This window comes from Neolamprologus multifasciatus, chromosome 11 (assembly GCF_963576455.1).
Source record: "Neolamprologus multifasciatus chromosome 11, fNeoMul1.2, whole genome shotgun sequence".
NCBI lineage: Eukaryota > Metazoa > Chordata > Actinopteri > Cichliformes > Cichlidae > Neolamprologus > Neolamprologus multifasciatus.
This window is the reverse complement of record NC_140449.1, coordinates 34451223-34465680: the sequence shown is the minus strand read 5'-3', so window position 1 is coordinate 34465680 and position 14458 is coordinate 34451223. Positions and strand designations below refer to the sequence as shown.

At 41.4% G+C, this 14458-nt stretch overlaps 2 protein-coding genes across 2 annotated transcripts; both read right to left on the bottom strand.

Moving 5' to 3' along the window:
• Positions 1–38: 38 nt before the first annotated feature.
• On the bottom strand, positions 39–4460 carry LOC146509125 (uncharacterized). Its single transcript, XM_085177276.1, has 3 exons — positions 4032–4460; positions 2898–3017; positions 39–2773 (listed from the first exon to the last, which is right to left on the bottom strand). Exons 1-3 carry the CDS (start codon positions 4081–4083, stop codon positions 2568–2570), a joined length of 378 nt encoding a protein of 125 aa, XP_085033402.1. The 5' UTR covers positions 4084–4460; the 3' UTR covers positions 39–2567.
• A 3006-nt stretch (positions 4461–7466) lies between these two features.
• tektl1 (tektin like 1) lies at positions 7467–14424 on the bottom strand. Its single transcript, XM_085177262.1, has 8 exons — positions 13622–14424; positions 12091–12375; positions 11735–11839; positions 9453–9603; positions 8954–9120; positions 8774–8869; positions 8588–8701; positions 7467–7769 (listed from the first exon to the last, which is right to left on the bottom strand). The coding sequence occupies exons 1-8, from the start codon at positions 13949–13951 to the stop codon at positions 7572–7574; spliced, it is 1446 nt and encodes a 481-aa protein (XP_085033388.1). The 5' UTR covers positions 13952–14424; the 3' UTR covers positions 7467–7571.
• Between the last annotated feature and the right edge of the window lie 34 nt (positions 14425–14458).

The following is a 14458-nucleotide window of genomic DNA, read 5'->3' as shown; positions in this document are numbered from 1 at the left end:
ACATTTTGTGCTTTTACATTTGCTTTATTTTTCCACCATTTCTTTTGTCTTTCAGAAGTACAGAAGAAGACATATATTCCGTTTTCAGGGCAGAAAACAGCATGATTTTTGTTATTGAGCATCTGGTCATGGGATCAGCATCTCATCGTGAAACATATATTTTCAATGCAAAATGCCACCAATTTAATGTCTATGACACAGAGGAACAGGAACACGTGTTGGTACCTGGATGTTTAGTCTATGCCTACATTTTGGTGCCAGGCTTCTCTTCTAGCTGTAACTCGTCACTGTTTGTGTTCTAAAAGGAGTGAAAAGATTCACCATCTGGTGACAGATGTTCTTATCCTGACTGTTTCAATAACAGGAGTCAATTCAATCTGAATAAAAAAACTGTACACTTCTACAGGTTGCATGCTTTGTAAAACCAACACATTTAACTCAATGGACCTCCAAAACACCTGCTGATACATACAAAGGGCTGTTAAAGAAAGGCAGTCATATCCAGGGCTGGACTGGGACAAAAAATCGGCCCGGGCATTTTGACTAGAGACCGGCCCACCAAAAATGTGACGTCATTCAGGGATAAAACCGCAAAGGATTCTGGGAACTTGTGGCAAGCGGTACTAGCGCATGCAGGCTTTCAATTGAACTCAGTTACACAGCGATAAAAAGAAACACAAAAAATGGCAAGAAGCTGTTGTATTATTAACTGCAATAGCCGGTGTTGTGCCAAAAAGTGATTGTCTGCCAAAAACTGATTTCCGGTATTTGCCAAAAACTGATTGCTCGTATTTAAATTGCTATAAGTAACTTGTTGGGCTATAATATGTGAAACATATGTCAAATGCATCCCTCATGGATGACATAAAGTCATATTGAGCTAAAAACAACATTAGTGTAACAAGGTAGAAGCTGCAATCAGTTTTTGGCAGTGACTTTTATACAACCTTTATTTATGCCGTTAAAAAAAAAGTCTAATTAACATTAAAAAAGTCTTTTGTAAGAAGTAGTTGGACAGCAGAAATGGCTCAAATATTACAATAGTTCTGTAAAAATATTTAAAGTGGGGATAAAGGAGCGGATTGGTTATAATGTAAGTACAATAACACAGAGTTGTAAAGATACTTGAAAAAACAGATAATTTTTTAATTCCATATATAGCCGCTGTTCACCGAAATCTATTTACCAACATACGTAAAGATATTACACATAAAAAATACACGCAAACATTGGAAATCAGTTTTTGGCAGGCAATCACATTTTGGCACAACACCTGTTGCATGACAGCCACGGGAAGCCGACGGGTAAAGAGATCGGTTGTTATCGGATTACGTCGTGGAAATTGTTTAAGCCATGTTTCCGAAGTAACAAAGAGCCGATGGATGGTCTATAAGATTGCTAAACAAGGGGGAGGGTGCATCCGACCTCCTCGGCTGTAATTGGTCCAGCCCAGAGTCGATCATGACCAATTGGCCAACACCTTTCATTATTTATACCCTTCCAAAAAGAAATTAAAAAATCGATCGGCCCATAAAAACAAAAAATCGCCAGCGGCCCACCGGGCAAATGCCCGGTATGCCCGATGGCCAGTCCAGCTATGGTCATATCAGTATTTTAGAATGTTTCCATCCTGCTCGTCAGAAACTTCAGGTCATGAAATAAATGCACAGAACAAAGATTTTAAAATGAAAATATCAGCAGGTGAATTCATGCCTCAGATTAATACACTGTAACTGGTTAATGCAGGTAAATTGTTACGATATAAATATGCATATGAACTAAATGTGGAGAGGCTAAAAAAAGCCTGTTTCACTGTGATTCACTGTGATTGGTTTGTATCCAGAAACACAGACATATCATAAAAATGAGCAAAAATTAATGAAGACAAAATATTATAAGTGGACTCAAACCTTCAAGAACTAAATATACTGAACAACAAAAAGTTTTTTTAATTTTGTGAGATTTTTGGATCCAACAGAAAATTTACCAGGACATTGTTCGTTTTAAACGTTGTACTTTTTCATGTGTGTCTGTGTGAATTTGAACATTACAGGATGGCTGCTGTGTTGCTGGGATTACTCCTTATCCCCTACCCAACCCTGTTGCTGGTCACGTGCTCCATAATGTTGTGCTCTGGACATTTATGTGCTTTCTGTGCAGAGGAGTGTTTTTGTTTCCTGTTCTCACGCAGTCCTCCTATAGCCAGCATGAGCAGAGGTCTCTTTTTTCCTCTTGTACTTTCCCATTGTAGTGTATATTTCAGTGGTTTTCTGTAATGTAACCGTTCTCTGACTTGTATCCCCATGTGATGTCTGTGTCGTGTGTGTAAGGTCGGGAGCGGGTTCATTCCACTGCAGGGCAACCTGCCACTGCATGTGGCGAATAAAATTTGAACTTGAACTTGAACTTGAACAACACTGGTGCGCTTGCCTTATTGTTACCGATTTACTGTTAGAGTAAAAATAAATAAATATATTGTTTAAAAAAAGGTTTAGTACAGCTTTTGTCCATTAGAGGGCGGAAATAGGAACTCTATCTCTGCCAAACAACTTTATATCGTTGACTATTCACCAAACGGAGTACAGAGTTAGAAGTGTGAATAATGTCCCAATCCAGTAGGGGGCAGCAGATGTAGCAGCGCCATTACACAAGTGAGTGTTGCAGCATTCATTGGTGAAGGTGAAGTTGAGTCCCAGCGCGTATTTTTCACCCGTGATTCCGCACAGGGAGGGCAGGACGCAGCTCTTCTCGTACAAAACCACACGGAAGTCCCCTGAAAGAAAGAAGCAAATCACACTGACACACTCCTCCCCGAGCCGGGCGCTGATCTTTCTCGCTTCTTTTTCTCAGTTTTGATTCATTTAAATTTGACTTTCAGCGACTCGAGTTGAACTCACCTTTCTCACCCACGGCTCGGCTGGACAGGCAGAGCTGCCCGGGTGGACACTTCAGGGGGAATCTGATGCAGTCCAGAGGGGAGATGGTGGGGAACACACAGGTGTAACAGAAGAGGGGAACTGAAGTGCAGATGTGAGTTTTGCATGTGAGCCACAGTAAATAAGTCAACTGAATCATAATAATCACAAAATACAAGGATGGTAAAAACGTGTCTTTTAAACTGCTTTTTAAAATGTACTTCAAAATGATTAATCACCAAGATTAATCAGAGGTTAGAATATTTATTTGTTGCAGCCCTAATATGATGAAACACACTGCTTTATCTTTACCACTAACACGAATGTTAACCACTTCTTCTTTCAGTTGCTTCCTTTAGAGCTCACCATCTGCAGGTCCTCCTCCACTACATCACGCATCTTCTCTGAGGTCTTCCTCTTTTCCTCCCGCCTGGTATTAAACATCCTTTCTAAAACATATCCACCATCCCTTCTCTGCGCATGTCCAAACAAACTCAGGCTCGCCTCTTCTGATATATTAGCTTCTAATCCTGTCCGGTCACGCTCAGTGAAATCCTGCCTCGTGTCGTTTTATCAGTGCCACAGTCTCCAAACCATACGTCACAGCAGGTCTCACTACCTTCCCTTTTACTCTCACATGTATCCTTCTGTCTCACCTCCACCCACTCCACCCTGCGTGCACTCTTGTGCACTGTCTGTTAGCCTCAGCTATTGAAACTCTTCTATCTTAACTACCTCTGATTGCTACTGCGCTTGGATATTTCTTATGGAACAGCATCCTGTGACACAAAGAGGTTTTTTATATATACAAGTAATATAAAGATCAAACATATTCATTATTAAACAAAAATATTTCTGTATTTTAAAATAATTTTATTTAGGCAGTTTTTTAAGGTGTAACGGTTCCAGTTTCCCAGTCACATCTTTCTTCATCTCACATTACAGCTACTTAAATAGTTCTTTTCCAAAAACTTCATACATCAAACATTGAGGGGAAAATAATAGATCTTAATTATGCAAGAAAATAAGGTTTTTATATTAATGTTAACCTTGGAGTTTTCTGTCTGCTATAGCTGCACGAGCAGAAGCATGCACACACCGTCTTTGCTGACTTACCCACAGCTGGAAGTAAACACAGGAGAAGCAGAGAGCCAAGCAGCTTCGACATCACTGATGTTTCTGTCTCACCGGGAGAAAATCCTCCTGCCGGTCGACGCTTCAGCTCTTAAAGGCGTTTCTTTCAGAATATTTTCTAGAATGAATCTGCTGTTTTCATCTTGAATTCAAGAAATCAAGTTGTTTTTTGTTTGTTCTTTTAATTTAAAGCTAAAGTTTTACAAACTAGCTTCACGCAGACGGAGCAGCCACAGAGATCTGAAGGTAAATCTCTTACTGGTTTCTCTTAATATTCCCTTAATCAACTCTGGGAGAATCTCCCACCCCACTCCTTATGATTAAATTAGACTGTTAGACTTCTGTTCCAAGCCATGGCTGCTTAGAAAAGGTCCATTCAGACTTAAGATAATCAACGGGGCTTTATGAAGAAAATCCACATCTGTGTAGCTTAAAATGTGGAAAAGGTGGAAAGTATTAAGCTTTCCTGAGGTTTTTTCTCTAAAGAATGATGTGACACGTGTCTGTACTGAGGTGAAGCAGGGCAGGTTTATTAAATCACATCTCATCTCCTAATGAAAGACGTTGAGTTTGGTGGGAGGGATGTCAAGTGACCTGCAGTCCCATGACTAGAAAAGTGATTAGAAGCGATGAACAGTCCCACAGTTTCAAACTGAACACAGGGTGGTTTCATGTTTTTTCACAGTAAGATTTGTTCATAGTGTTAGATTGTGTGAATCATGTATTTTCGGATGTGCTCTCCTCCTCTACTGGATCACCCCAGGGTACTGCCTCTCTCCCCTTCTGTTCACAAATGAGTGTTTCAGCAGTTTCACGAACAGACACGTCCTGAAGTTTGCTGACGACACAGTGATCGTCAGTCTTCTAGTGGGGGACGAGTCAGGCCATGGACAGGTTGTAGATGATTTTGTGAATTGGTGTGATGAGTCCTTCCTTTCACTTAATGTGTAAAAACTAAAGACATGATTATAGATTTTAGGAAGTCCTCTTATAGCTCATCACCCACTATCATTAAAACTGCCGATATTGGAATCGTTGAGAGTTATAAATATCTAGGTGTGGTACTCGACCATAAACTGTGTTTTGAATCTCATGCTGATGCCACTACTAAAAAAGTTCAGCAAAGACTGTTCTTTTTAAGGAGAATGAGATCTTTTAATGTCTCATCTGAGATGTTGTCCTTGTTTTATAGAAGTTTTATCGAATCTGTGACGTCTTTTTGTATCGCTGCCTGGTTTGGTAACCTGACGGTGAAGAATAAGAATCGGTCGGGACTTCTGGTAAAAACTGCTAGCAAACTTTCAGGGCGCTGGCAAGATGGACTTTTGGCCATTTACAATAGAAATGTGCTTAGAAAGGCTCATTCTATTATTAGCTGTGTGAACCATCCACTTCACAGTGAGTTTGAGTTGTTGCCTTCCGGCCGCCGTTTTAGAGTTCCTGTGAGGAAGACTAAAAGACTCCAGGTCTCTTTTATCCCTACTGCGTCTTGTCTCCTTAATGGCAAATAATTGTCCTTGAACTTTCTATCATTATTATTGTTATTATTATTTTATTGTTCTGTTAATTTTTATCCTGCTGCTAAACTAATTTCCCCTTGTGGGACAATAAAGAAATTGAATTAAATTGAGATAATCTGCAGTATGTGATTATTGTGTGGTTAGATAAGATAATTAAATTATTCCATCTCTGGATACTTTTTCCTATTTCTGTTTTTCAGGCATACAACAAGTCATTCTTTCCATTGTTGTGATGTGTTCTTTCAATAACAGATAGCCTAATTAGATCAGAATGAAAGTGTCTGTGTGTCTGTGGAGTGATACGCTGTCTTGACAGAAACCCACAGAATTATACTGGTTTCAAACCCGGAGCTGAATTCTGTGGAGCTGCTGAAGATTTCATCCTAACAGCACAGGCGTTAAACTTCAACTCTTCTAGGAAAACTCTCCAGTGAGAGAAGGCAGCTCAAACAAAGCTCTCTTTTTTATTTCATCTCTCCTACTGTACATCACAATTTCATTGCACATGTACAATGACAATAAAGGCTGTTCTATTCTATCGGGCCAGACTGCACAATAACAGCCTGCAGTATTTAGCATGCGATTCCTAAATGCTGCATTTCTTTGAGTGTCCACTTGATGATGGCTCCAGATGCCTGTTGGCTGCAAACAACAAACAGACAGAGGTCTTTGATTTTGTATTTTAAGTTCAAAGATGGTGTTTTGCTTCTCCCACCCCAACCAATCACAGCAGATGGCCCCGCCCCTCCCTGAGCCTGGTTCTGCCGGAGGTTTCTTCCTGTTAAAAGGGAGTTTTTCCTTCTCACTGTCACCCAAGTGCTTGCTCATAGGGGGTCATATGATTGTTGGGCTTTTCTCTGTATCTACTGTACAATATAAAGCACCTTGAGGCGACTTTTGTTGTGATTTGGCGCTGTATAAATAAAATTGAATTGAATTGAATTGAACAGTGCTCGTTTTTGGGAGCCAGAAGTTGTCGTATTTAACAGGATGATGCAGTATGAGGCTATCAGCTCAGAGTTTGGTTAGAATATCCATCCACAGATCAGACGGCTCAGACACACTAGAATTTAAATCTGGGGAACAGGATCTTTGGATGGGCTGTACCAACAGAAGAGTCTGAGATTAACATGAAAAATTATAATAATACTTCTCATCATCTGCATGATGGTGATATGCAAATGGTGATCAAGTCAAAAATCTAAACTGTATGCCTGTGATTGTTGGACCCTCAGGCAGCCCTGCATTAAAAACCAACATGATTGAGTCATGGAAACAACTGCATGGACTCAGCAACATCTCCACAAATCACAGTCTTTGAACACAGCTCTCTGTGCCATCCCCTAAAGCAGGGTAACGCACATCCATGCAAAGAACTTCTCTGTGGAAAAAGCTCGTTAAAAGGCAAAGTGGAAAATTGTTCTGTGGACAAACTGAAATCTGAAATTCTCACTGGAGAACATGGATGCTGTGTCCTCTGGACTGAGGACGAGAGGGACAATCTGACTTATTATCAGAACTCAGTGCTGGAGTGGCCTGCTTGCAGACTTTTCATCAACAGAAAACCTTTGAAGCGTCATGAAACAAGAAATATAACTGGACCAAAGGTCCAGCAGCTGCTCTCCCCAGACCCTGGACATTTAGGGGCTGGATATAAAAGAAGAGGGGCCACAGGACACTGCCACACAATCATGGGCCTGTCGTGTTGCCACATCAAATTCAAAATGAGCTAATATTCCCAAAATTGTATATTTTCTAAGTTGAAACATGTAATGTTTTGGTTTGTGAATAAAATGTGTTTTTTCTGAAATTTGCAGATCTCTTGTGTATTAAATATCTATGATGATGCAATACAGTTCAACTCAAACTAAACAGCTTAGAAAAAACATAAATAAGCCAAAGAAACAAGACTGTGCATAAACATTTTACCTTAAAGTGCATTTTCAAGCTGTTCTAATGTTCTTTAACCTGTAAATCGTTCTCATCATTAACTAAATTAGCATCACAGCGCCCCTTGCTGGAGGAAAGCGGGCATGGCTCGCTTGTCGACCTGCTGACGCCTCATGCGGACCACAGCTGCGTCCACCTGAGCTGCAGCTCTCTTGCCCTGCAGGTCATCCAGCAGCTGCAGACATGTGCGCTGCAGCTTCCCCAGCTCACCCTCAGAGGACTTCAGACATCGTCTGAGCGCCGCACCGCTCTGAGAGACACACAGGAAACACATTTCAAAATGATTTTGTTTGTCCGAGGCAAAATGAGCGGGTTAGAGTGATAAACCACTTTGCTTTTTTAATACAAGTGAACACCAGCCACTGTACTCCATAATGATAATGATACGAATCCTGGTAAATGTTCAGTTTGTGTTTATTTTTAGTCGTATCTGACATGCAAAGCATTATTAAGCATCATTTTAAAGACTGAGCTGAAGAGTGAGACTGTGCTTCACGCCTATCGTTCTGCTTTGAGGTCACATTTTATTTTTGCAAACCATAAAATGCACGAGGCAGAATTTAGAAACAAGTCTCAGCTTCGGTTTCTGCAGACAAACATGATGCAGATTAGTTTCTGCAGAGTTCAAGTGCAAACTAACATCACCCCAGAGCATTCAGCTCGCTCTGTATTTGGATTTCTTTTTCTTTGTACAAATGTGTATTAAATATTTATCCATCAGTAATCAGCAAAGTTATTAAATGTTACCAGAATATAAAGAAGAAAGCATGATTGGAAATATTAAAGCTGCAGATTAATTATGTCCAATTTATCACTGGTTCAATATGCATGTGAAAGACACCGTCCATGTTGACACACCTGCAGCAGAGTCTGTTAGCTTAGTCGTTTCAGCACAAAAGGTCCAGCTGACTTAGAGTACACTCCCAGCTTAGCATCACAGTGCAAACACACACATGTAGCCTCAGCAGTGAGAGACTCAGATATCTGACATCAGGACGAGGTAAAGGCCAAAACACACTTCATGAAGTATGATGATGAATGTGGCAGCCGGATGTGTGTCGGACGCACCTGAATGAGCTGAGCAGCTTCAGGTAACTGTGTCCCCGGGTGTCTCTGATAAACCTTCACCAGAGGCCTGTTGAGCTTCTCTCTGGACAGAAGATCACCGCTGTACTCTGGACCCTGTGAGCAGGACAGCGTGAGCCAAACGTTTTCATGAAATCTCAAATAAACATGCTCCACGCGTTCTCTGACCTGCGCTCTGCCGTGGCTGTGACGAATGCAGTTGATCTCCCTCTGCTTACGAAACATGGCCTGCCGGGTGGCTGCAGACGTCAGCGCCAGATTTTGCTACAGAAGACAGAATGATGGTTAAGTATGTGTTATTACTTTAATACAAAAATGCACTTCTGCATTAATTCAGGATGTTTTTACCTGCAGGGTGACTGTCTCTGCAATTTTTTTCACCAGGCCATCATTGACAGCACAATGAGCAGCTTTCTGCCTGCTGATGGCGCTGTTTAGCGTCCGTCTGATGGTTTCTCTCAGTAGCTGCGACTGGTTGACCCTCAGAGAGGACGACTCTAAAGCCTTTTTACACTCTGCAAGAGAAGCAGCAGATATCCTATCTGTCAATGTTAATCCTGAGGACACAGGAGATCTGATGATGATGATCTGCTCTTTCTCTGAGTGTGAGCAGGGACACTGGCTGTGTAGATTAGTGACCACACACAAAGCAACTAATTCGTTTAATTAAAGTTCTGGAGTTTATACTTCTCTTTTTTTAGGATCTTGTTTTGAAAATATATAATTTATGTGTGGTGTAAGAACTGTGCTGTTGTTTTTCTCACTTGTTTCATTGATATTTGGGCAAAATCTGCTCTTATTTCTTATATAATTTCTTAACGAGAGCCTCTCCTTGTCCTGAGGGTACCTGGAGTAAAGGGGCTGATGGGGTCTGTTTTGATAAAGGTCTGAGGTGCAGAGTCATGTCCTCCAGCAGAGCCACTGAGAGGGAGCAGTGTCAGTACTCGAGCCCTCTCGCTGGCACAGTCCAGCAGCTGTCTGCTGCTCTCACCCAGGGCCTTAAAGAAGAAGGCAGGAAATAATGCATTAGGACAGCAGCTGGCAGACAAATATATAGGTACGGGTTACTTTGCAGACAGAAAAATGTGGTAAAAAATAACAATAAAAAGTTTCATGAAATAAAATATGTGAGATTTGCAAGTGGGGTTTTTTTTTTTTTTGACTGAAAATGCAAACCACAAACCAATCGGTTATTTCACAGTGGCTACATGTATCTTTCTGTCTATGTACATTATTCTTGACTCAGGCTAACAGCACCAGTTAAACTCTCTGTTCAGTGCGCTTAGCCAATGCTTGACAACAAACAGCTCATCCAGTTCAGGGGCATTCAGGCCTTTAGCTTATCCCAGCATCCCAGCTCATAAGGCAAATGGTGGAATAGACCCTGAACATGTCCCCGTCTATCACAGGCAGAACGCGTTACTGTAATCTGATTACTTTTTTCAAGTAACGAGTAAAGTAAGGGATTACTATTGCAAAAACGGTAATTAGATTACCGTTACTTTCCCGTAGGAACGCTGCGTTACTGCGTTACTAAAACCGTGATTTTTTTGCGAGAATGTCTCATGACAGTGACGTAAGCGAGTGCGACGTTCGTGACAACAGCTGTGTGCAGATCAACAATGGATCATATATCGAGTGCAGAGAGAGTATGAGCGTGCAGCGTTTAAAGCGTGGAAGTACTGACCTTACTTTGAGTTTGATTCCATAAAAAGTGACAAAAACATTAGTGTCCGTTGTGCGTGGGAAGAAAACTTCTTTTTACAGCGAAAAAAACCCTAAACTTCCAAACAAGCACCGAGTAGCTACGACGTAATGGGAACTCACAGAGAAACTCGCGGATTCTTCCACTGACCGCTGCACACCTGCACCAGGGTAACCCTCCGCCTACCCCACTCCTGCTTTACAGGTGAAAATAGAGCAACAGGACCGCTAGTCTTTGACTTTATTTATTTTCTGCTGTGTTTTACTTGCATCTATTTGAAAGACTGAGTGTAAACACAAAAAATATTTTATTTTATGTGCTGGAATGTGCAGAAAATAGTTTTAAATGTTAAACAAATTTCTTCCAGTCAGAGAATGTTGCAGATAATTAAATTTTTGCTTGATGCATAAAGTTAAAAGATTAAAACTAATAAAACAAGTTTTAAAAAGAGACTTTTCCATTTGATTACATTTTGTATGATGGATTATGCAGAAAAAGTAGAATTGGGCTGAAAGATCTATCACTTTATCACCTATTCAGGTTGTAAATCGTGTTTCTAAAGAGTAACTAAGTAACTAAGTAATTAATTACTTTTGAAAATAAGTAATCAGTAAAGTAACGGGATTACTTTTTGGGGAAGTAATCAGTAATTAGTTACTGATTACTTTTTTCAAGTAACTTGACCAACACTGATCACAGGGCCAACACAGAAAGACCTTCATTAAAGCTCACATTCACACATGCAGCCTATTCAGAGTCAACAAGCAGCTCTGCTGTGGGGAAAAGCTGCAGCAGCCTAAAGAAACCATGCAGGCACAGGGAGAGCATGCAATCTTTCAATTATCCATTCAGCTGGTCGAGGCATCAACAGCCTGGATACCAGCAGAGTTTCAGTAACCCAGTAAACATAAACATGTTACGTTTAGCAACCTCAAAGATATATGCTACATGGCTGTTACTTCCTGTTACTCATCCCCTGAAATGCCTGAGCTTTAACTTAAAGGAACAGTTCACCAGAATTTACATACGTTTCCTCTGGCCTGTAGTTCTAACCAACAAGTTTGGACAACTCACTCTAAAACAGACACATCACCGTACTATCTCGCCTTTTAGTCTTCAAAGAACCAAAACAAAGGAACTACTTTTTTTCTACTATCTACATCCACCAAACGTCTAGTCACAAAACTGCTCACAAGTCTTTTGGATTTTAAATGTGTTAAATTTAAGAGAATTCACTCGTCTCACATCAGAACAGTTCAGGTGGATAAACTGTCCCTGTAAATCCAGCAACAACAAAATCTAAAGAAGAAGGGTGGAGGTTAGTGATACCTGAGCATTGTTGTTTTTCTAACCTCTCTCGTGCCTGTGAGGGTAGAGTGGAGGGAAAACAAGTCAAGCGATGAAGACAGAGGACTGTAAATCACCTGAAGCTGGCTCAGTGTGGTTTTCAGTGTTCCCTCCAGATCCTGTTTCAGCTCAGCCAGCTCTCTCCTCTCCCACAGCAGCAAGTAATCAGCACCATCTCTCTCCTGCAAAGGGGCAGACCTGTCAGGGCCTCAGTCTACAGCTCTGAACTTGGTGCTGGATTAACTCTCAGTGATACTGGAGGTAATAAAGATTTAATGCTGTATGTGCGTGAGGCAAGCAGGCAAGTTTTTGCACTTGAAATCCTGAAAATGATCCTGAGGTGCTGGGCAGAAAATACTTCACCACAGTTGAGCATCTTTAACACCAAAGTAGACAGAAGAATTTCAGCATTTGAAGTGTTGTGTAAGCTTGCCGTCTCAGTGGTGGATGGCCTCCTGGTTCTCCCCTCTGAGCTCTTCTGGTTGATGGTCAGATTGGTCCTAAGACTGCGCAGCATCCTCTCCAGGTGTCCTCGATCCCTCCCCAGCTTGACACCTTCCTCGGTCACTCTGCCGGCCTGCCTGCGCAGCTGGACCTCCACCTCCCGAACTCTGCGCATGTAGTCAGCAACTACAGCAACACTGGCTCCGGCACACTGCTCACGCAGGCTGGATGGTGGGAACGGGGCCACAGGTGTCCTCTGAGAGCCACCAGGGAACTTTAAAAAAAGTTCAAGCTTAACGTCTGAATCCAACACTCAAAAACATGAGTCGACTTTAAAAACGCAGACGATTGAAATCTAAATAAAAACAAGTGAAGGCTTTTAATATAGAAAGAGTTAGAAAATAAAGGTGTTTTAAGTCTTAAAATGACTCAGAGATGAGAGTCTTAAATGAATTTAGCTCCGCCTCTACCAACAAGTGTAAAATATTGCTGATTTATAAAGCTGTACTTTCCTCTGTGGTGCTCTGCAGCTTTCTGTAAAGAATGTTTCAGTCTGTTTATCTCCTAAAACATCTCATCCTGGCTCCCTACGAGCTGAGATTCCAACCTTTTCGGGCTCATACCCCATAAATTTAACGTCTGCCACTGGACTGGAGCACTGTTGAGCTCACAATGCCCAACACCACAGGATGAAGGCATGGAGAGGGTGAGCAGTGGAAGGTAGTAGTAGCAGCAGTTTAGTAGATTTACTTAAATACTTTGCTGATTCAGTTTTAACAGACTTTGTTTAAGTATTTCTCTGTGATTCTGTTTTAGATGCTTTAATCCAGGAAGCAAATACTCCACATCCGTGTGCACCACACCATCGTTTTTGCTTTGCAGATTTTAAATCTATGAATATGTATAATGCTGTATTAATGTAGATAAAGCTATTCAGGAGTATATAAGTAATTAAAATCACCTCCAGTGTGTTAATGCATCATGAGTGATTTTAATTTAGGTACTTTTAGTATATTTTGATGCTAAAACAGTTGCTCGTGCTGGGTTATGACATAATTAAAGAGTTTGTTATCTCATTGGATGTTGTATGCGTGTGTATATGTATACATGTATTTATGTCCACGTGCATACCTCTGTGTGTGTATAAGAATGTATATGTATGTGTACATATATACTTGTATAGACAAGTGTATATAAGAGTCTGCTTATGTGTATATATATGGATTTTTTCTCATCTTCTTTACCTCATTTATCTTAATTCCTTGTTTTTATTCCACGTCCCTCTGTTCAGCACTCTGTCTTTTAAATTTGCTCTACAAATAAAGCTGCCTTGACTTAATTACAGAGCAAAACAGTTTCATTATTATTCAATATGAAATGAAGTTTAAACTCGTGCAGTTTTCATATGGATTCCTGTAACTGTGAACGCTAGTTTAGAATACTTTACATATATTTATTTTTAAAATCTATAACTTCAGGCTTTCACACCACCCTGGCGCACCGTGGATTGTTTGTCTCACCATGGCTCCTGCACTTTGGGGTCTTGATATCTTCTGGTTGCAGACGCAGTCACGACTCCTCGGTCTGCACGCCTCCGCTCTTATCTTATCTCTGGCTGTGACTTCCGCTGTGCCGTCTGAGCGCTTTAGAGTTACTCCTGCAGCGGCGCTGCTGCTGCCGCTCCGGGGCTGGCTGCACGCAGCGGGCTGCCCGGCTCGAGTCTGCCGGACCAGGCGCTCAGCAAGCCGAATGGAGCGGACCGTACCATCGCGCCAGGACTGCGGTCCGATGGTAACAGAGCCGAGGGGAACCGACTGAACCTGCATCACTATGCTATGAACTGGCCTCATCTGTGACTGCTACCAAGTATCCAGGGTGAAAACTTTGTGTCATCTCCATAGCAACAGCAGCTAAAGTAACTAGAAACTCCAAGCTGTTTGGTGATTGGAGAGAAAATGGAACAGAGGACACGCAGCACACAGTGGGATCTCCCCCTTCAACTTTCACAGAAACTCTTAAATGACTGTGAAACACAGCTGTGGCGCGTCAGTGCTCCTCTCTACTTCGTATCTGGTTCTTTAAAGGAAGGCGAGGACTGATAGAAGACAGTTTACTTAAAAACAAGACAAAACTATAAGAGATGTGAGAATTCTGCAGCAGGTGGGAAGTCTACAGCTTTAAGGGTCATGCTTTAAAGCTTCAGGAGGAGGAAGTCAGGAGCTCTGTGAATGTGCGTGTTTTAAATATAAAATCTGACTGAAATTAAAATTTCACTTAGACAGTGCTTTAAACCTGCGTTCTCTATAATGACCAGCAGGGGGTCGAGTCCCTGAAGCCCCCCCCCCCCATCACTCCTG